General features: G+C 40.8%; 2 protein-coding genes across 9 annotated transcripts in view; one reads left to right on the top strand and one right to left on the bottom strand.

Moving 5' to 3' along the window:
* ankhd1 (ankyrin repeat and KH domain containing 1) overlaps positions 1-13,805 on the bottom strand; it is a 29,798-nt gene extending 15,993 nt beyond the window's left edge. For 4 of the 6 annotated variants that reach the window (XM_046029970.1, XM_046029974.1, XM_046029972.1 and 1 more), the window contains exons 1-7: positions 13,363-13,805; positions 10,312-10,465; positions 2,531-2,687; positions 2,140-2,302; positions 901-1,048; positions 577-810; positions 351-445 (exon numbers count right to left, since the gene is read on the bottom strand). In XM_046029970.1, the coding sequence (XP_045885926.1) occupies positions 351-445; positions 577-810; positions 901-1,048; positions 2,140-2,302; positions 2,531-2,687; positions 10,312-10,465; positions 13,363-13,641 (1,230 nt within the window). In that variant the 5' untranslated portion in view covers positions 13,642-13,805. The remainder of the gene's footprint in view (positions 1-350; positions 446-576; positions 811-900; positions 1,049-2,139; positions 2,303-2,530; positions 2,688-10,311; positions 10,466-13,362) is intronic. The other 2 variants (XM_046029975.1, XM_046029976.1) reach the window with 1 other exon arrangement.
* Positions 13,806-16,341: 2,536 nt separating this feature from the next.
* On the top strand, positions 16,342-22,082 carry hnrnph1 (heterogeneous nuclear ribonucleoprotein H1). 3 transcript variants are annotated; one of them, XM_046030263.1, is made up of 11 exons: positions 16,342-16,495; positions 17,491-17,587; positions 17,677-17,832; positions 17,921-18,064; positions 18,965-19,103; positions 19,845-20,023; positions 20,185-20,297; positions 20,433-20,568; positions 20,660-20,743; positions 20,958-21,050; positions 21,279-22,082. In XM_046030263.1, exons 2-11 carry the CDS (start codon positions 17,506-17,508, stop codon positions 21,374-21,376), a joined length of 1,224 nt encoding a protein of 407 aa, XP_045886219.1. In that variant the 5' UTR covers positions 16,342-16,495; positions 17,491-17,505; the 3' UTR covers positions 21,377-22,082. The 3 variants fall into 3 exon arrangements, with proteins under 3 accessions (XP_045886219.1, XP_045886221.1, XP_045886220.1); XM_046030265.1 differs by having other exon boundaries at positions 21,275-22,082; XM_046030264.1 differs by lacking the exon at positions 16,342-16,495 and adding an exon at positions 16,525-16,584.
* Positions 22,083-22,085: the final 3 nt, after the last annotated feature.

Genomic DNA, 22,085 nt, shown 5'->3' with positions numbered 1-22,085 from the left:
AGGGAAACCCCCCCCCCCCCCCCCCCACTTAGTACATGACTGTGTACTGTGCTGAGAGAGCAAGTTAAAATGTTTCAGAGGGAGGAAGATGGAAAAGAAATTGTTATTGAAAAAGTAGTTAAAAATGTCGTCAACTCAATTTTACTAAAACAAATGCTTTATTTGTTTCTATTCAATTTATATAGGAGCGAAACATAGCAGAGGTTATCTCAGGGCACTTTTCTTATAGACCATACTCTTAATAACATTAAAACAAAAGACGTTTGAAACTAATGTACAAACAAATACAGAACAAGTAGCCTGACACTGGAAAGAAAACACTTAGGTAATGGTTTGGGTCAGATGCTCACCATGCACGCCTCCATCAGTGCTGTGTGCATCTCATCTGTTTTATGCTCCTGATCTGCTCCAGCCTCCAACAGAAAACGCACCATATCCAGGTGACCTGCGTAGAACAAACAAACATTTATTTTCTAAACCTTTTATCACTGTTAAAGTATTAGTAAAAATCATGTTAATGGCACAAAAACTAAAGATTTCAATTCAACAGGACAGACACTGCGTTTGAGTTTTGACCTTTGTAGCAGGCGAGTGTGAGAGCACTCTCTTTGAACTCGTTGGAGTGTGTGTTGATTCCAGCGCCATACTCCAAGAGTACCCTGGCCACCTCGACATGGCCAGCACTGGCCGCCTCCATGAGAGGTGTGTGCCCGTTCTCGTTGTGGTCCTCAATGTTAGCACCCTCTTTCAGCAGCACCTTTACCACATCCACAAAGCCACCGGCACATGCGTACGTCAAAGCTGTGTTGCCTGGAAGACAGCAGAGAGATTAGTCTGGCTGCACAACACAGAGAGTAACGGGAAGGAATCATAATTGTAAAGAAATGAGGAGGTCTTTACCTGTGGACGATTGTGCATTAACATCTGCCCCGTGGACCAGAAGTAGTTTGACTATGTCGACATAACCTCCGCTGGCAGCAGCCATGAGCGGCGTTATGTCCCCCTTGATGCCCCGGTCCTCCACATTGGCATGCATGGCCAACAAAACCTATGGATGAAAGATGAAACCATAACGTTAAGAAGCGCAGATGGAGGCTTGTCACCAATGGCAAATCTTCTCACAACAATCAACCAGTGATACCATCATGATTTTACATTTGCTTTAGGGCTGAAACGATTCATCGATTAAATCGATAAAATCGATTCATAAAATGCTTAGACACAAATTCTTTGCATCGATGCTTCTTTAATCCATGTAACTGTACAACACAGTGTTTCGCAGGGACATTTATTACTGTCGCACATTGCGTTTACGCTGTGAACACGACGTGAATATGATGGAGCTTTTTGCAAAGTGGGGGAAGAGAGAGAAAATAGCGAGGGACAAAAAAGAAAGTGTCCAAAGTATGTGATTATTTCAAGCTAAAGAAAACAACAACTCTGTAATGTTACCGCCCGCCCACTGTAAAATTTTCGCCTCGGCAACAGCACGACGGCAGCTGAACAAAAAGCCCCGGTGTTCTGCCAGCGGACCACAGACAAGGTAACAGTAACAGCAACTTTAGCATTTAACTGAAATCATGACTGATTGTTGAGTTGAAGGCTAGCCAAAGTAAGCCACAGTTCTCAGCTGAAAATGTACACACGTGTGTTTGTTGTTCTCCTTTTTCGGCCGTGAGTTGTAACCTCAAAGTCATGAGTTAACTGGGTGTCTGAGCTGCACCTATTAACTCCCCTGCAGCTCTCTCTGTAGCTCAGACAATCCCTGCTACCTGCGTGTACTAATCCATCCTTTCACCCATATTCTTTGTCTTTATAATTGCCATCTTTATAGTAACAAACAACAGCTGTTTCTGCTGCAGGATCGCTCATTTCCCGTTTCTTCTTGATAAGAGTGGTTTGGAAACCAGCGTCGGGTGCCATAACTGTTGTCAGCTCCTATAGTGTGTGTGACCCCCTGTCACCGATCAGTCAAGTAGTGTGAATCGAAGCTTCGAATACTAAAATCATCGTTAGCTGCAGCCCTAATTTGCTTTGCAGAAATGTTACTTCAGTGTACAAATACTACATACTGCAAACATGTAAATCACAATTGTGCTTAAATCACATCCCAAACCAATCCTTTTTTTCCCCACATACCTGTGCAAGTTCATAGTAGCCAGCCGAGCAGGCGAGGCACAACAGGCTCTCCCCTTCCTCCGTGTGTTCGTTGACGCTCCGTCCCTCATCCAGTAATTTGCGCACAGCGTTGACATCCCCATCTGAGCACGCCTCCGCTAAACTACGGCTGAAAATAACCAGACTGCTACAATTACTGCCACTGTGACAGGTGAACACACATACGCCTCACAATTACACCATCACTTCCGTGGAGCAAACACGCACACATATGCATACATACTGTATTGTCCAACTCAAATTCGACAGAAGAGAGACTTTATTAGGGTTATATTAATTAATTTATTACTACATGAAACTGTGTACAAGTTAAACTGGCATATGCCAGTGTCAGTATGGGCGAGATACATACTTATCGGCTTGGCCGGCGTTGAGTGTGTTTTCAGCTCTCATACGAGTCAGGGCTGCTGCAGCTTCGTCCAGGGCACAACTCACAGATGACGTCAGTCGCCGTAGCACCTCAGGGTCTGCAAAAGCTTTACCATCGGCAGTGGACAGTTTACCGATGCCTGCCGAACACCAAAAGGGCAAAGGTGCAAGGGCAAGGCAAACCACAGGGGAGCACAACCACACCAGACCAGATGAAGAAGCAAGTCCAGTCCAGCCAATCCAATCCAGGGTTAGTAGCAGCAGACACCAAGAGGGGGGAAAAAAAATTAAAAATAAAACACCACACACACACAGAGAAAACACACACACAAGCATTTGTTAATATGGCTTAATTATCTTTTTCACTACTTTCAATATACCATCTATGACAAACTAACAGTCCATTTTCTCACTCATACGTGGCCATTGAAGTAAACAAAAAATATTAAACGGCGAAATGTAAGATGGCACATGGTGCAACGTTATGTTACAATGACGACAGCGGTGCAGAAATTACTTTTCACATTGGGCAATGAAGAAAACTACTAAGAGAAACATGTTCCTCGTGTTGATAATGCTGATATATCAGGCTTCTGTGGGGACAAAAAGTCAAAAGGATTTGCGGTGCCGTCTTGACAAGGCGCTCCGATGATTTCGCTTCAAGTGTTCATGTACAGCAGTTTTGCTGCTGTGAAAAGCCACATCCAATTTACAGAGCACCACACTTTTGGGTCACTGTTGAAAAACTCACAAACTTCAGATGGTCATAAAAGAGGGTTTTTTCTTTTTCTGCAGCTTCTTCTCCGAGGGAATCCCTGCTTAGATCAGGTGCAACGACGCACGTTAGGCAAATCGGCATATTTTCATAATCAATTACACCGATGAATCGCCCCAACCATAATTCCTACTTATAATTTTGCCAATGACTGGGTCAAATGGTAAGTTACAAAACAATGTCCACTGGGCTACTATGGAAATGTCCAGGCAAGGACAGATCTGTGACCAGAACTAAAATAAATAATGATGTTAGTTCTATTGCCTAGTAGACATAGGTTCAGTCTATTAATGGTAGAAGAAAAAGGTCTCATCCCGTGTGAATTATAGATGGGTAAGAGGCAGTGAATGTGAGAGAAACAGAAACTGGAGACCGCGGTCAGCAAGAGAAGAGCACAGCTGGGAGAAAAACAAAATGCCATATGAGAGAAAAATGTGTTTGTCATAAAAAAAAAAAAAAAAAAAAAAAAAGGAAAATCACTGTTTTGACTAATGACCTGAATTGAAAAATCTTTTAGATGACAGAACACGGACCATTTCCCAACCAATGGAACCATTCAAGTGTTTGTGTTGAGTGAGGCAGCAAACGTTTAAGGCAATGTGTGAAAATTAAGCAAGAAGAAGAAAAGAAGTGCTGGCCTAGAACTTTTTGGCCTCAACCAATCTATCAACAAGGCAGAAGTGCGCTCCAGTCCTTGTGGTCCTCCTGCCTTCTGACCACTAGGCCAATTTAGTACGGTGCTCAGACAAGGATTTTGCAATAGTCCCAAGGCAGTGGGAAACAAAGAGTTCGAGGAAGTTGGTCATTAATGTTTTACTGTATCATGTTTATCTCACTGAACCAAAACAGAGGGAACATACATCAGGGTTTGACAATATAAATAAAGAAACCAACTGAGGTGATCATTTTTTTTCCTGACCCTTTTTTGGGAGGCCAATGTGTACATTTCTGAAAACAAACAAGTAATCTTCATCTATTTAGGTTTGGCTCTTTCTTCCGTGAGCAAAATGGACATTGAGCTCTCACTGAGGTCGTGACTATTTTTGTTGCGTTTCAACGGAAAGTTACTGGCTCACCACTGAGCTGCCTTAACACACTGCACCACCAACTCTTCAATCTGAAATAAACATTTTTGTTCAGGTTAGCTAATTAGAATTTCAGCTAATGTTCATTTGAGAACACAAAATTGCAAGCACGTCAACATTTTCTGAACAAAAGCAGTTGTTTTAACCAATCAACTTGTCAATCTATAAACTAACTTTCTGATGATCAATAACATACTAGCTGGTTCCAGCTGGGTTATTTTTATTGCCTACTAAAGCAAAGGTGTTTTCATCCATGGAATCAAGTTCACATAGGGAGGTACAGTGTGTTTACCCATCAGCACCTGCTCCTGCACAGCTCCCCCTAAAACTCTGACATGTTTACTGAGACAACATGTCATCCTATCTAGTTGTGCTAAAATAAAGTGTGTCTGGCAACACAGATACATTTACATGCACATGGTAGCACAATTAATGTGAACAACTAAATTATGGCGGTAGTTGTCTTCACAATTTGACATCTATTCAATTGACATGATGTTTCATCTTCAGATTAACATCCAGGAAAGATGTACAGTAGCCTCTAAGAAATATTGTTTTAGCTAGACAAAAATGAGAGAATTTGTTGCCTTTTTTGCCATTTCTATTCTATAGGAGCCAACTGTCATCTGTATATAGAAACAGTCCTTAGCATCCAGTTCACACTATGATCGTTGTGGCAAGTGAACACGCACACTGTAAATTGGATTACGATTACTGCAATATCAACCTCACCTTGTCTGAGATAAAGCTTGCAATACTTTATTTACATCTATCTACCATTTAAAAAAGGGAGAACTTGTTGTGTTCTGATTAAGATGTAGCAATGTTAGTGCTGGTGAGCATTGGCTAATGAGTTTCTAGTGCTTATTATAATCACTACAGTGAACACTGATGTTCATGACGTTTGAAAGCCCTGTGTTGTCGGCAGTGAGCGAAAACCCATCACCTTGTTAAAGACACGAAGTGCCTCACAACTTCACTGCAGAAATATGCAGGTCAACTGATGAATGTTAACCAGATACATGTTGGCCACACTTTTTCAGCTAACTATAGGCTCTACGGTTCAACTACAGTTCAGAGTAGGGCTCGGCGATATGGCTTATAAATAATATCTGGATATTTTTAGGCTATGCTATATTTTTCTGCACCAATTTATGGTGGAGATATATAATATAATAACGGAAACACAGAATTCGGGTGGATATAATGCAGTAAGGCTCTCAGGCATTCTGTATTTCTTTCAGATACGTTTCTCCAGTAGATCAACTTTGTGATTTAGTCTTCCCTCCTCTTTTGTGTCTTTTGTTTGGGGAAGCAACCTCTTTAAATGTGATTGTGACACCTTTTCACCTCAATGATCAATTAATTCATTTTAATTCAGTTATAAACTCTTGGACTTTAATAGCTCCTGTGTTTTAGCAGGTTTCATGCTCACACAACATATGCCGGTCTCGCCTCAGCTGGGCAGAGTTGATTAGTTCTGCGAGTCAACGTATCAGTTATACATTTGTTTTTCACTGTGTGAGAAAATTAATGCATAACTCTCATGAGACGAATTTTAACCCGACGAGAAATCTCGTTACACCCCTATTAATAAATTAAACCTGCCCTGTGTTGTAAATTCAAGTGTCTCTGATGCATTGCTAGCACGGTAACACTCATCGCTTGGCTGGCTTCCTCTCCTCATTTTTCTAAGGACATCTACGTGACAGGTGCTGCAATAACAGCAGCGTAACACCAAATCAGGAGTTGCATAGCGAGTGTTTGATTGTCCAAGTGGCAGAAAGTGAGGGTCAACGTGAACGGAGAAAAATATTCTGGCTGTAAATGTATGTGTTGGTTACGGTGTGTAAGTTAGACCAAGAAAAGTTTGTCGTTTCCCCAACTGCTGGAAAAGTGAAGCCTGTTTGCGCTAGCAAACATCTCCCCACCCCCTTCAGACTGTGCAGTATAGCAGTAAACCTTATACAGCGTTTTATGGCTCTATGTAACTTAACATTAGCTCTATTTATATAAAGTAACTGGTAGTTGTATTATTACTACCTACTTATCCAATGTTGAGAACATCAGGTACAAACTTAGACAAAACTGGAATAGCATACAGCTCTGTCCTGTACAGACTGGTTCATCCTAATTTATTTTCTGAAAAAGTGGTTGTTAGGAAAAGAAAGGACGCTGGTGACTGAAGGAGCTGACGTTAGTAAAGCTAATTTGTGATACAAACAAGCCCTTTTAAGGTAATGAGGAGACGTTTCTTTTTGGATTTTAATGTGCAAATAAAATGCACCTCAGAAGGGAGGAGGTTTCTCATGTTGCCTGTTTTTTTATATTAATGTCTACTGATAAATGTCAAAAGCTGTAAAATTAAGACACAAAAGGCAAACATGAACAATCATATCTGTTATGATTCTGAGGTCATTAACAGGGTTTTAAGGGGTGATGCCCAAAACATGTTGTGCATAAATGTAAAATCACTGTGGAGAGCATCAGAACCAACCAAATTACTTTCCCCAAATCTAATGGTTGTAGTTCCTCCCCAGTAGACTGATCTTTGGGTGTTGCTAATTTATTTTCTGCTCTAGCTTCCCAAACTATTTGTTCAGAGATATGGTGAAAATAACGGCCCAATGTCATATGTGAAATTACACACTTTTCATTTCATTGCGTCAGAACCAACAACTGTTGATATGTTCTGCAGCTTTCTACAGTCAGCAGAAATGTGTATTATGTTGCCCCGATGCTCATGGCATGTATGTGTATTCCTCGTGCATGCACTGGTAGAGCACTTTAGACCAACAATAACCAACCAATAACTGCCCTAGCTGTCAGAACTTGATGCCAATTTCTGTCACACTTATCTCATCTCTTTCTTTTCTTCTCTTTACACACACACACACACACACACACACCACCACAATAAAGACGCAAATGGTGAAGTTCAGCAGGGAACACAAACTATGATGGAAGTAAGACTGATTATTACAGAGAAAATAACCTGCGGGTAAAAGCCCATTTTCACATGTATGCACACCCAGTTGCTGCAGAAAGCAACATGAACACTGCATTGTCACAAAAAAATAAAAAATAATCAATCAGGTGACCCCCAGCGGGAAGCTTCCGGTCTGAGACATGACTCCAATGCGCAAGTCCCATAAACCTGATTACTATTGCACAGCTAGCAGGGGGCGACTCTTCTGGTTGCAAAAAGAAGTCCGGCTCCATTAGAAATAATGGCAAAATGACCCTACTTCTCATCTAATTTATTACCTCAGTAAACACTTTCCTAATGAGTTTATGATCTCAATCGCTAGTTTCAGGTCTTCAATACAACATGATGTTCATTTAGAAAATGATGGTCCCATTTAGAGGAAAATAGACCATAAAACAGAGTACGCTTCAGCGCGGAATTATCTGTGATTGACAAGTCATTACCATGGTGACCTGTCAATCAGGCTAGAGTAACTCGTACCCAAGGCACTGTGTAAATTTAACCAGCGCTGTTGAAAAGGTTTATTAGGAGTGTCGGCTGTTCACTTTCTCTAGTGAGTACATTTAGTTTTAATACTGCTGTTCGCTAGACAAAGTTGTCAGCCCTGTTGAAATGACACTTTGTGAACTACAGATGCACCTAGCTAAGCAAGCTAACTAGCTCCACAAACGCCCGTTTTCGCCAACGTCTCCACCAGGTACTTCCTGGTTGCAAAAACTCAACATGGCAGTGCCCTCTCTCGGCCAAACTCGAGGCTTCAAAATGGAAGTCCACAATGAACGGTTGACGTCACGATGACTACATCCACTTCTTTTATACAGTTTATGGGTGACACAGGCCTCTGCGTATTCAGCCGTCTGAGAGAAATGTTAAGTCTAAAAGTGCACAATGACCAAGTAACTGTCATTATAAGCTAAAACACTGTACCCCTATGTACTACTGAGTAGCCATTATCTAAAGTATACCTGTACAATTTAAACTCCTGTAATTCAAATGTTGAGCCATAAAGTCTACTTGTATGATGCCTATAGTATTCAGGTTTTTTGACACTGTCAGCGACCTCAGTAATAAACATATCATTGAACTTACAAATTTAACGTCAACTATAACAAAACATTATACACTTTGTGAAGATAAAAATCTATGTCAGAGCTGTTGTACCTAATAAAGTGGTCACAGAGTGTAATAGACAACTACACTATTCAGCATTGTTTTGTCCCTTTTCAGATTCAAATATTTTGTAGTTCATGTTGACTAGGTTTTACAGTTGTCTTTTGTGCACTGTACTGCCATTTTCGAAAATGTTCTCTCATTACATTACAGCTTTATTAACTACAGAATATAAGAGACCAGGCCAAGGTCACCCAAGTATGGTTAGCAGTATCAGTAGCTTTCATTTATAATCCATGTATGTTGTTGAATTTAGGTTTGCTGAGCATTAATAGTCTCTTTCCAACAGCCTTGATAAATGAAACAGAAACCCCTAACCAACAACAAGGCAATTGCTTAATAGACATTATTCAAAGAACTGTCAAGGATTTTAACCACATCACAATATTGACCATTTGCTGAATGACACCCAATCCGATATTTACTGTATATAAAACAGCTGCACAGTACACTTTGCCTAAACTTGGCCCAGATTAAAACCAGAAGAGCTGGTTTAATTTACAAAATTATGTCTTGACAGGTGAATATCATTATACATTTTCTTAATGTAAAGTTAGTATTAAACATTACACCCTTCCTTTAATGGTTTCCTGTAATATTTCCTATGATGACCTGTTATACAATTGTTTTAATATATCCGTCAAGAGGAGAGTCAGCTTTTGTGCTAGGTTTGGACAGCCTCGCTTCATCCCCCACGAGAAAAAAAAAAAAAGTTCAGCAACCGGAAGTAAACAGCAGGACAATGTCACTTTTTAGTTATTTTGGCTCTGTACCAGAGACCAGTGGATTGGAAATTAAACAATGACACAATAACTATGAGGTTAAAGTGCCATAATTCAGCTTTAATTTGAAGGTGTTTACATCCACATTAGATTAACAATGTGGGTATTGTTCATTTATAGTTAGGAAATTAACCTCAAAGTATTAAACATATCTGGTTGCAACTACTTTGCAATAAACAACTGCTTGAAGTCTCCAATCCATCAAACATCACCAGAGGCTTGGCATCTTCTGTGATGGCAGCCTGGTATTTGGCTACTTTGTTCATTCAGGGAATCAAGAAAGGTTGTCCACATTTTCCTGCCACAAACACTACACCTGACACTCTTTCCTCTGCTAATACTACACAAAAACAATATAGGACACCTCACAAATCAATGGCAGAAACCATTAAAAGTATTATTATGATGCAGAGCTGTAACAGATCTTAGGCAAACAGATAGTGTAGGTCGCCACCTATTCTGTTCCGACTAGTCAGGGAGAAAGGGCAATAGAATGAGATTAGCCATTAGCCATTCAACACGGGCTCTCTGCATGCTGCGGAGGCTCAAGCGGGTTGCAGCGTTAATCTGCCTGGTAATGTTCATAAGCCCAAACGAGGCCAGGACACCTAGCACTAATGAATTAATCTACACAGACCTACTGACACCTAGATTACAAGTTCTCAAACTAATTTATCCAAATCACTTTCAAACTACATGTTGATATGACACTTGCAGAACCGGCAGGTTCTCTTTATTGCCGTTTCAGCCTTAGGCTGTATACAAACTAAGAGCCCTCAACTTTATTTGGAATTTGAAAGGTATGGGGGGCAGAAAGATGTGGTTTTATCTTTATCACTGTTTGTTAGAGCACAAATTAAGACTGATTGGAGCACAATAGCTGTGGCCAGTGAGGTTCTGGTCAACTACAAATGAACATGTCAACTCTTAAGATGAAGTAAGTTGACACAAAGCAAGTCATACCAGCAGCTTCCAGTAGAGCTTCAAGTCGGGCCTGTGTCTCTGGATCAACCGTCCTCAAATCGACTCCATCTGTGGCGCTGGACAAAAGCAACTCTGACGCGGTCTTCATGATGGGGTTATCCAGGTCCTCCTGGTCCAAAATGAATGACTCCACCTGGAAGAGGTACAGACAGCAGTGCATAAGAAGAAGCATTCGCCCTTTGACAGCTATTTTGATGTTAGCTTCTGGTCAGAGACTTTGACCAGTTTTTGGGAAATAATACACATAGATTAACTCATGAGAAAGTGTGTGTGACATCATTTGGACATCAATGGTTTCTTTCAACAGAGGGAAAACAAAAGGAGCACAGGGATAAGAGTCAAAGCACAGGAAGTACTACGGCCAGGAATTAAAACCCCTGTACACTTGGAGAGATTCAGCTGAGAGTCAGCTGCCCAAGTACAGCGCCACAGTCTCATACCTGAGCTCTGGCCCTGCCGGCTATAATGTATTAAAGTCTGTATTACAAACATTTTATTTTTTCAAAATAAATAAAAATCCCAAGTGAGTCAAAATAATAAACTTTACTAAAACAATATAACACAAACACAATCCAAAAAACTAACTTGTATATATTTGGTCATTTTCAAAGTAAAAGCTGGTTCAACTACTGTGTTTGAAAATGTAGTGGTGGGACTTGTTTATATCTAAAGTGGACACTGTATCCTCAGAGTAACTTCCTAGTTCTTCCATAGGTAGATGTGGAAATCACTTAGGACTTATTTTATTACACAGATGGAATTAATCTCAATGCTAGCCTCATCTAGTGGTCTATACAGAGGCCAAATTAAGACAGACAGATTAGAGCTCTTAATTTAAACAACACTTACTGATTACATTAAACTTTGTTATGGGAAAAGGGTTTTCATCTATCAATAGGGGCATCTATTGCCCCCTATTTACAGTATTAGTGAGACAAAAAACATCAATATGTTACATATACCAATGACTGATTCACACAATTCCACACACACAAGTGACTTAATTAAAGTGTACCAAATATTGTACTGTCTTAAGAATTGTTTAAGTCAATCATTTATCCTGTACAGTAGATCAGGTATATACACATTAGCTACAGTGAGAATGACAAATACGACAAACATTACAACTAACTCGCAACCTAGCTAGAAGGTGTGATTTGAAACTAAATAAGATTTCAAATAACATAGAAATTACTGTCATTCAACAGTTTGCAAAACAACCTTTGACAAAAGTAACAATCTCTGTCTATCTCCATCCATATGCTGCAGCAGGATTTTAGGGACTGGCACAGAGCGCAAATGTTGGGAGACTGTCAGCATTCAGCAATGTGGAGGAATTCAGCTATACGATGGGAACGCAGAGCACAACAATCCATGGGGGATGTAGTTCTACGGGAGCCTTTATAATCAACAATGGACATCAGTCTTCACTATTAATGAACTACAGTTCCCAGAGTGTTGGTATCCACAGAGCTGGATAGGCCTGGAATGGCATCTGCTTAATCCTGGGGCTCAGATTTTAGCTACTGCCCAGAGCAGCGAGTTCTCCACTGGAGTAAAACACCACAACAAACACTCACGTTCAAGGTTTTATAACAGGCTGGACGAGTGGAGAAACTCAACACAGGGGCCATACATTTGCAATTTGATTCAAGTAAACTGCCGGAGATGTGATTGTCAAACTTGATACTACTGCCCAGCTGATGCTCAGACAGAAACAGCCAGGCTAAATTGACATTGATATCAGCTGACATCCCTACCTGCCTAACTACCATGGCTGCAGCTTGTTTTAGAGAGACAGCCCTTTGGTCAGATATTAGTTAAGTGTAATACAGACAGCTCAACAGGTAATGTACATTGCTCAGCAGTGCCAAATCTCTCCACCGCCATAACTCCTTGATGTTAGTGTGTCTGACAGTAAATATTGCATCACCTTTGAGATGACAATGAATATTACATTACCATGAAAATGACATTAAACAGACATTTGATAGCTTTGTGCAAATAATATTTTGCCATCTAGCAGTCTGGAAAGTTCCACTCCTGTCTGCTGCAATCTTACAATATAGTAAGCTCAATTACACAATAGTATGGCTGAGAAGCATTAATATCTTTAAACTGACAGCTCACATAAAATTAGTTTTGTTGTGACATGGCATTAGGTCTGAATGGTAACCTATTGATTATTTTGTCAAAACCCCTCTCCAAAAAGAGGTAGGTTTGTCACATTTGGATGGCATTTCCCTATGAGCAAATATAAAACATGTCTAAAGTATGTTTAGCTTAAGAGGAGCTGCTTTTACACCTGTCCCTGTGTGTGACTGCCAGCACATGGAAAGTTGGACACCTCTCAACATGAACTCTAGCTGCTCTCAATTGTGACAACGCAAAACAAGTTGACAAAGTGTTGTGAGCTATCTAAACCGACAGAGAGAAAAAACTAGAGGTTTATTTGTCAACACCGACGGTTGGAAATTCGGGTAGTTCAGCTTGATGTAAACGTGTCAAAAAGTTAGCTGAGGTACGATCGAAGTTAATTTACATTATTTGGAAAAGTGACGTAATTGCACCACAACTACGACACGACAGATAGTTAGCTGGCCGTGTACGTCCGTGGGTTTACGGACATCTTCCATTTGCCGTGGCTGGAAAGCTGTTGGAAGAGCTGCAAACTTGTGATGTGTGTTGCGAGACGACAGCACCGAGCGAGGCCGTCTTCGCTTCCACCCGAACTAGGCCGTGGTCACAGCCTGCGCTGCATAAATAAAACATTTCAGCCGCTCAGCGTGAACTACTGCTTGTGTCTCACCAAACATTGTCGACATCACAACACTCCATAAGCATCTGAACTGGAAAGAGGTGTTATTAGCTTAAAGTGCTGGTTTATTTTACGTAATTTCAGCGGCCTGGGAGGGGGTGGTTGCCAACTGCGAGCTAAAGCGCTAGCTAGCAGCCAGCTCGCGCTAGGAGAGGAATGTTGCCTAGCTCTCTCGTTAGGCTTAGCTAACTAGCTTAGCTTAGCGTAGCTACCTCTGAAACCTCGTCTTCGTCGCTGCCGGATCCTGGACCCGATGAGAGGACGGCCGCGGCCGCTAGTTTGAAATCCAGTCTTTCTGCAGCAGGCCCACCTGGTTCACCGTATAAACGTACTTTCTTTCCACCTACACCAATCCCAATGCCCCCTAGTCCGACTCCTCCTGGTGTCGCTCCTACCCCCATCCCTGCCACTGGGGAGCGAGGAGTCACCGAGTCAATCTCGTCCTCGAAGCCGTCCGTCAGCATTGCCGTCCCGGCTACTGCATCCTGCATACTTATGTTCACGATACGTATGTTAGCGAGCTAGTTGTTGACTTAAACGTCCGTCCAGTCTCTTTCCTTTAGTATATTTGCGTTATTTTACTTCAGGGAATCCAGAAACTCTCCCGAAGCGAGGGTTGAGGAGGATCTCTTTCCCCCAGCCATTAACTTTCTAACAACCTAACCCGCTACGCACTGTTTCTCAGAAAGACCGCCTCTGTAGGAAATCCTATTAAATCTATTGGACTAGCAGGAAAAAGCTCTGTTTTCTATTGGTCAAAGTTAATGCCTGTCAAACACGAGACCGCAACGTCATGTTAGGTTTACCAATATCACGAGGCTGTAGAACGAACGTCAAGACATGACATGGTAGGCCAACTTAACTAGTAGCTAGCTTTACCGGTAAACTCTTAATGGGAAATCACATAAACATGGGGACTACAGTGAGAGTATATTGGCACCGAATGTAATTTGCAATCACGCATTTAATGTGATTTTAAATGACAGTGAATATCAGCTTATAACTGAACCTCACAAATTACATATGATGCAAAATATTACTTTAATGTGTTTGTGAGCACGGAAATTAGAAGAAATAAAAGGGAGATATTATTTACAATCAATAATATGAGACAAACACACAAGCACACACAGAAAAATAAGAAAAAAACAAGGTGACCACAGGATCATAGTTACACTTCTTGTTTAAAATGAGCTGCTTACATATGTACATATATGCTTTGCTGCAAGCAAGTAACATGCAATCCCATGATATAATTCAACCTATTGTCTACGCTTAGGTGACTTATATAATAGGACAAAAACACACGAGTTTCGCCACTGACTTCACCCACAAAAATCAAGAACTTAATTTTCAAACCACTTTGACATATACACTTCCTTTGCTGAATTATCCCTGACGTCAGGCACCAGTCCATCATGAACCAAGACAACCAATTGGTCTTGGTAAAAGCTGCCTCACTCAACAAAGTTCCTAGAATGCCTTTACCCTTCATATATAATTAGTATTTATATTTATTTTTCATTTAAGTAAAGAATGTCTGTGTTAAAAGATTTCATTGATAGAACATGTTTTTGGTTGAACCCCTGCGATTATGTATTCAAACTGTTAGGTCTCATTGTAAATGTGTCTGGTTTCCTCCTGGGAAATCGGTGAAACATTTTGAAAACAAATACCCAAATTAATTATGTTGTACTTAAAACACAAGATAACAAGATAACAACGCACAAGAAAGATGGCTCTCACTTTTTGCAGTAAAAGGTATCTAACTGACACATTTTTGATTATATTTATAAATATTGTTTGCGACCATCTGTGTTCCTTTTTTTAGCATTGTGTGCTTCAAATTGATACATGTACCAATATTGGAAGATTTATTTGGATCCTTAACTTAAGTAATAAGCAGAAATATTACAAGATAAAAATACTCCATAAGAACTCCCGTACTTGAAAGTTTGATAACGTAAAAGTAAATGCGTCTTACCTTAAATGTACCTAAGAATAAAAAGTAAATGTACTGTTAAATATAAAATTAATGAATAATTAATCATGACCAAGCACTATTTTAATTTTGTAGATGGTCCAGGCACTGCCAAATCTAACTACTCTTGCATAGCTTAATATACAAGAATGCATCATATTTGATGACTTAATGCAAAGTAACTAGTAAGCCATAAGAAAATTGTGGTACAGAAAAAACTGCAACATTTCCCGCTAAAATGTGTATTAGGAGAATATATGAAAAAAAATAAAAATGCTCAAGTCAAGTACCAGAACTTACTAACTTATACCTAATTACATTACTTTACATTAAATGTAATTTGTTACTTTCTACGTCTGACAGATACACAAATGAAATACTGGAGATGATCTTTATTATAGTGTCCTGCCAATGGCCACTAAACAGCTTCTTTAAAGCAGGAGGAGGTAAAGTGCCTTGTTTAAGGGCACTTTTGAAGTTGAAGTTGAAGGAAGGGAAACTTCTCCTGCCCAAATCCTTAAAGAGGGTTCACACGTGACCTATATGTGGCTTGCGTTTATTACTTTTGGGCTGTCACCACGCCAGCTTCTTGGATTAGCTGGTTAAGAATGTGAGTCCTGCTTGTTCCCTTTTCCTGCCAATATTTTAAACTAGTAATCTTTCAGTCCCAGTTGTCACAAAAAAACATCAGGATCCCAACATCATATATAACTTCACTGTTACACACCATCATCATTACAAAATCTAAAACACTATTGTGTTTGGATGTTGGTTGAACTGTCTTATTAAATGGGTTTTAGTATACAGATACTGTTGGCTTTGATAAGCATCAGTGTGGCCTTGTTGTGAAACGTGGCCTCCTGTAAGGTACATATAATCTACCGTAAAACAAGCTGAAGAGCATAAAGTTAGTTATTGGCCTCTGTAAACAGGTTACTTGGATTTGTAGGCCAGGAGAAGCCACCCCGCTGGCGGCAACGTCATCATTTTTGGGCGTGGACGCACGCCAGTCGAAGGCGATTGGTTATTCAGCCGAGATTGCCAGGTTTGCAAAAAAGAAACCACACTTCCAGTCAATGTTGAGCTACTACAGGGAATTTAGTAAACTTGAGATTTTTGAATTTCGATACAATTCAAAACACAGCAAGATACTGATACTGGTTACAAGTAATTTAAAATATTTGGTCACGTTGAATAGCATGATTGCGTTGCCGTTTTGAATAGAGGCGATACTTAGTTAAGTGCGTCGTTTCGCACTTCCTGAAAGGGGATTGGTTGGGGGGGGTTTGGCAACTCAGTGCTAGGTTTCAGCTTCATCACGCAGGTCTGGTCTCTCCGGCGTGTTGTATCTACGTTTGAATCAGGTAAATGGATGAATTCAGCTATCGTTTAATTTGCCTTACTAAAACGCGATGCCAAGTTTGCATACTTTCATAGCATAATATAACTGCCGGTATGTATACCAGTTTGTACTATAATATTGTTAAGTTAGCGGATGCTAGCGTTAGAGCTAGCTGCGTGTTACCGCTAATAATATGGCGCCGGCTGAGAGGGCCGCTTTTGTTCTTGTGTCTGGGTGCGGTGTTGAGCGAGCTGAAGGCCATGCACACTGTCGAAAATAAACAAGGCCTTTAATTAATGATTCATGGGTAGGCTTATGTGAACACTTAAACGTTTATCAAAACGCTTCGACACAAGAAACATTGTCGAGTGAAAGTAACGTAACTTAGCGACACATTGTTGAGTCGCCATCGTTAGCTAGCTCGGAAGGACTCCGGGTTCGCGGTTTTTATGAAGTGGTTACGTTAAGCAGAGCTGAGGAAAGATGATTGTAATAACTGCTTGCCTTTTTATGTTTTAGACAACATTCTTTGTAGCAGGTGAAAGCCACGACATAAAGATATTTAGCTTGAGGCATATCGCATCGTTTACGACTATGAAACAGCCTCAAGATGGCGCTGCTCAACAAAGCAGTACGTTACTAAGTCTCACCAACACATTATCAGTAAATTCCACAAATGTAAGTTAGGTATATGTTTTCCCATTTGTGATGAACATCTCAGTGTTCTTGGAATTAACTGCTTATTTGCTTGTGGGGAGCCATATGTAGCAGGGAAAAAGGTGCTTGAGAATTGGAAAAGAGATGCACTTAAATACAGGATATGATTGAACACTAAATGAGGATAACGGCGCAGAAACTTGTTTTAATCGGGATAAATACAAGGCAGAAGATAGTATCCATACAGTCCACCTCTCCTGGCACTAGTGATCTCTGATTTGAATGCATTATCTATATAGTAGTTTGTGCTAATCTCTCATGCTTGATGATTAAATAACGGTGGGGCTTTTTTTCTTTCAGGGATTTTGACCAGTCATGGCTGATGAGGGATATGTAGTACGCATCAGGGGTCTCCCTTGGTCCTGCTCAGTGGATGAAGTACAGAGGTTTTTCTCAGGTATTTATATATTATACCTTTTTAAGTAAGGATGTCAGCAATTACTGTAAAGCCATCAGAAATGATTTGATAATACACTTCAAATGCAGATTGCAAAATCATCAACAATGGAGGCGGCATCCACTTCACCTACACAAGAGAGGGGCGTCCCAGCGGAGAGGCATTTGTCGAGATGGAGACAGAGGAAGACCTGAAGATTGCAGTGAAGAAGGATAGGGAAACTATGGGTCACAGATATGTAGAGGGTGTGTACAACTGCTTACATATAACTCTTTTGAATTGTCTGAACCTTTAAGCTGTGGTAGCTGATGGTCATTTGTCCTATGATTTTAGTTTTTAAATCCAACAATGTCGAGATGGACTGGGTTATGAAGCACACTGGTCCAAACTGTCCAGAAACAGCAGGAGATGGGCTCGTCCGGCTTCGAGGCCTTCCTTTTGGCTGCAGCAAGGAGGAAATTGTACAGTTTTTCTCAGGTAAGAAAAAGCATTGCACAGTGGTTCACTCTAAAACTTCCTTAACATAGTATTGGTGATTAAAAAAATTTTTTTTCTCCATCTTCCTTTTCTTGTTTCCTTTCTCCTATGGACACTTAACAATTCTTGCATCTGAAGTCAACGTGCCATTCGAAAATGATTTTTAGCTACTGAATAGAATAGTAATGATTACATTTTTGGATTGCTGATGGTGAGAAAATGATGCCAGAAAAGGAAGCAGGTTATGATTTAAATGCAAATTGTTTAGTTTAAGAGCAGGAATCTGTTATGCAAACACCCTTTCCCATCTTTGCCCATCATATCCATCTTTAGCCCATTTTCATGAACATTTTTCTTTTCTTTAATTGGGTCTGATGTTGTAAAACGGCAAGGCTAAGTTTTTAAGTTGTCTGTGCCGACTGGTAATAGAATAATGATGGAATGGGTCTCACTCATCACTGATTGGAAAGTCTTTTACCCCAGCATCATGTTTCTTTTTCCCATTTCCTCACACCCTTGTCTTTTAAATACCTTTCTCTTATATACACTGTACCCCAAGTGTTAGATTAGTTGCTAATGGGCGATACAGTAATTTATAACTCATATCACCCACCAGGATCTTGTTCTCTCTTCATCAACACACCAATACTAGCCTGATGTCCCAAGCAGTGCCCTTTTCCATATTCTTCCTCTATCCTCTCATTTCTATTTTATCCCCAAAATACAGTATATGTAAGTCATTGAATGGCCAGTCATTGGTTAAAAACTGAACTGGTTTGTGTGATGATGTATAGAGTTTTCCATAAGTTTTCTATCTCTCTCTTTAGAGAAAGTTCTCTCTGTGATTGGGCATGTGATTTAATATGTCCCCTGCTGGGGTTATCTGTCCTTGGGTTGAAGGGTTGGAAATCGTGCCAAATGGGATAACATTGCCGGTGGACATCCAGGGGAGGAGTACGGGGGAGGCCTTCGTGCAGTTTGCTTCACAGGATATAGCTGAAAAGGCTCTAAAGAAACACAAGGAAAGAATAGGGCACAGGTGGGGATGGTTGGTTGGTTGGCTGGATAAGTTGCTTTTCTTATGGTGTGCACCCTCAACATCTGATCCAAATGCAAAACAAACACTATAATCTTGGCAAATTTAAGCACATTTGTAATATTTACCAGACACATACAGAAATTGCCATGTTGGATCCAAATATGCCACACATTCAGTGTTCAATGGGAAGATTAGCACTTGGGCACCATTCACAAATATGAGACGAATCCTGTATTTAGAGTACATGCTTAATTTTGAGAACAAATGGTGTCTCAGCACTAAACATCAGTCCAGGTTGATAAATGGTAAGGAGTCTCCCTGGTGGTAAAATCAGAGGACCACTGTACACATGGATCTGGAGACCACTGTCACAGGTAATGCTTAGCGCGAGTTGCAGAAGGGCCGGAGCCCTCTCTGTCCCTCTAAAACCAGGACACTGGCTGTCATGGCAAGGACAAAGGACGCTCTAATAAATCAGATGTATAACTCACTTCAGGTAACCATAAGAAAAGTGCAAAAGTCAATAAGGCCCTTATCAAATTGGAAAGCTTCATTTTTGCAACTCAGTTAAGTTCTTTTTATCCACTCTATTTATAACTAGCATTAAGTACTGAAAGATATTAGTACCTATGGACTACACCACGACAGCATCTGCATAGCCCAGTTTCATCAGTTTTGAGCAAATGCAGCCTCACCTGGTCCATTCCCCATGCCCTCACTGTGGTATCTTTATGCTCTTAGGTACATTGAGATCTTCAAGAGTAGCCGTGCTGAGGTGCGGACCCATTACGAACCCCAGCGGAAGCCCATGGGCATGCAGAGACCTGGCCCCTATGACCGGCCCTCTGGTGGTCGCGGCTACAACATGATGGGCCGAGGGGGATCCTATGACAGAATGCGCCGAGGAGGCTATGGAGGAGGTGGGTGTCAAGTGGACTGAAGATGAACTGAAATTAAACTTTTAATGATATTAACCACTCACCCTATGTCTATTCATGTTAACACGGAACAATAGAATTAAGAAGATTGCGATATAAAATCCTCATAGGCCCTTGTGTTAATCTGGATTATGTATATTCAGGTGTTTCTGATGGGCGGTATGGCGATGGCGGCTCTTCCTTCCAGAGCACAACAGGCCACTGTGTCCACATGAGGGGCCTGCCATACAGAGCTACAGAGACGGACATCTACAATGTAAGTCGGAAGAACGACTGCAAAATACACGGGGAAAATTTGATTTCTGAAGTCCTCTTTAGTCTGTGCATATTGCAGGTGTTACGGTTGCATCTTACACAAATGTGTGAATTTGACCTTGTTTGGATTTCTTAGTTCTTCTCGCCGTTGAATCCAGTGCGGGTCCATATTGAGATTGGTCCAGATGGCAGGGTAACCGGGGAGGCAGATGTAGAGTTTGCAACACACGAGGATGCTGTGGCAGCCATGTCTAAAGACAAAGCCAACATGCGTGAGTTTTAAAATCAGTGATTTTACCACTTTACCCTAAGTATAGATGTTTAATAGTGATTTTAATCGTTCCCCTTCTGTCTCTGCCTCAGAGCACCGCTATGTGGAGCTGTTCTTGAACTCAACAGCAGGTGGCAGTAACGGAGCGTACGGCAGCCAGATGATGGGTGGCATGGGTGAGTATCAGTAATGGAGGTTGTGAGATGAGTGGCGTCTGTTGTTTGGATGAAAATGCTCGCACACAAGTGCAAAGTCCTTGTGTCAATGCTTGGCCATTTTCTCTGAAAAGCAGAGGCTTCTCTAAAGGAGCAACAGCACACAGTGTGACGTCTACCATGTAAATACAGTGCTTTCATGTCCTGAACTGGATGTGATCTGTCCTCTCCACAGGGAACCAGTCGTCTTATAGCGGTGGCCAGCTGAGCTCAGGGTACTCTGGTGGATACAGCAGCCAGGGAAACATGGGCGGCTACAGTGACTATAGTGAGTGTCAGCTCTGTTATATTAATAGGTTTCTTTTACATCCACCCTACACTACAACTGCTCTGAACACAGTTAATGCACTAAAGTATTAATATGCATCACAGCTGTGCTCTGCACTGGGCCAATCTTGAGCCTATTTCTGCTTGAGGACTGAAATGCAGTGTTTCTTTGCCTAACTATTTGGTGAACTTCTCGGTCCTATAGTGTGTATTCTCTCTCTCTTGTTAGGTAACCAGGGCGGAATGGGAAGCAGTTACTACGGCGGCGGAGGAGGAGGAGGAAGCAGAGGCTCTATGAATGGACTGGGTGGGGGATGGGGAATGTAGGGTTTGTTTTTGTTTTTTTTCCTCCCTTAATTTGACATGTTTTTTTAATTCAGCATTTTGCTGGAAGGACTGGAAACTTAAGTCTCACCTAGTGAACATAGGGTAGGGTCAGGCGAGGTTGTTTTGAAAATATTGAGGGGGGTAGGGTTTGTAATTTTTTTTTTATTATTTTTTAAGTGGATGATCTTCAGAGAGAAGTGAGATCATCTGGCGTCAAAGAGAAGCGATGTTTGTCTTCCCCATTCCTCAGATTTGACAAATCACAGAAACCGGGCTTTAAATTACCAGAAAGTGTGCCGTTTTTTGTGTTCTCGTTCTCCAAACACCTGCCTGTTCCTCAAGATTAACTCATCATGTGCTGGTGGCTTTAACGTTAATTTCAATGTCGGAGTGCATGAACAACAAAAGAAATCAGAAAATGTCTATCTTCTGATGTTCAGTCCTTGTTTCATCTTCTACGTAGCGTTTAGCCTTTTATTTCCTGTTAAAATGTTAATCTGAATTGAGACTTCACATGGTCAGAGCATGTTTTGTTTTCTTAAGGTGTGACTGTTGATAGGGTGTCTTGTTTTTTTTTCTGGATCAGGGCTATATCAACGGCAAGTGAATTTCAAATCTGCTGACATGAAGGTTTCTACTGCTTCAAATGCTATTTGTATTTCCTGTGCACAAAGTGAATAAACTAGTCTGGAATATCTAATTGAAACAA

The sequence above is a fragment of the Micropterus dolomieu genome, linkage group LG19, assembly GCF_021292245.1.
Source record: "Micropterus dolomieu isolate WLL.071019.BEF.003 ecotype Adirondacks linkage group LG19, ASM2129224v1, whole genome shotgun sequence".
In the NCBI taxonomy this organism is placed as follows: Eukaryota; Metazoa; Chordata; class Actinopteri; order Centrarchiformes; family Centrarchidae; genus Micropterus; species Micropterus dolomieu.
Note: the sequence above shows the minus strand (reverse complement) of the source record. Positions and strands in the feature narration are given on the sequence as shown.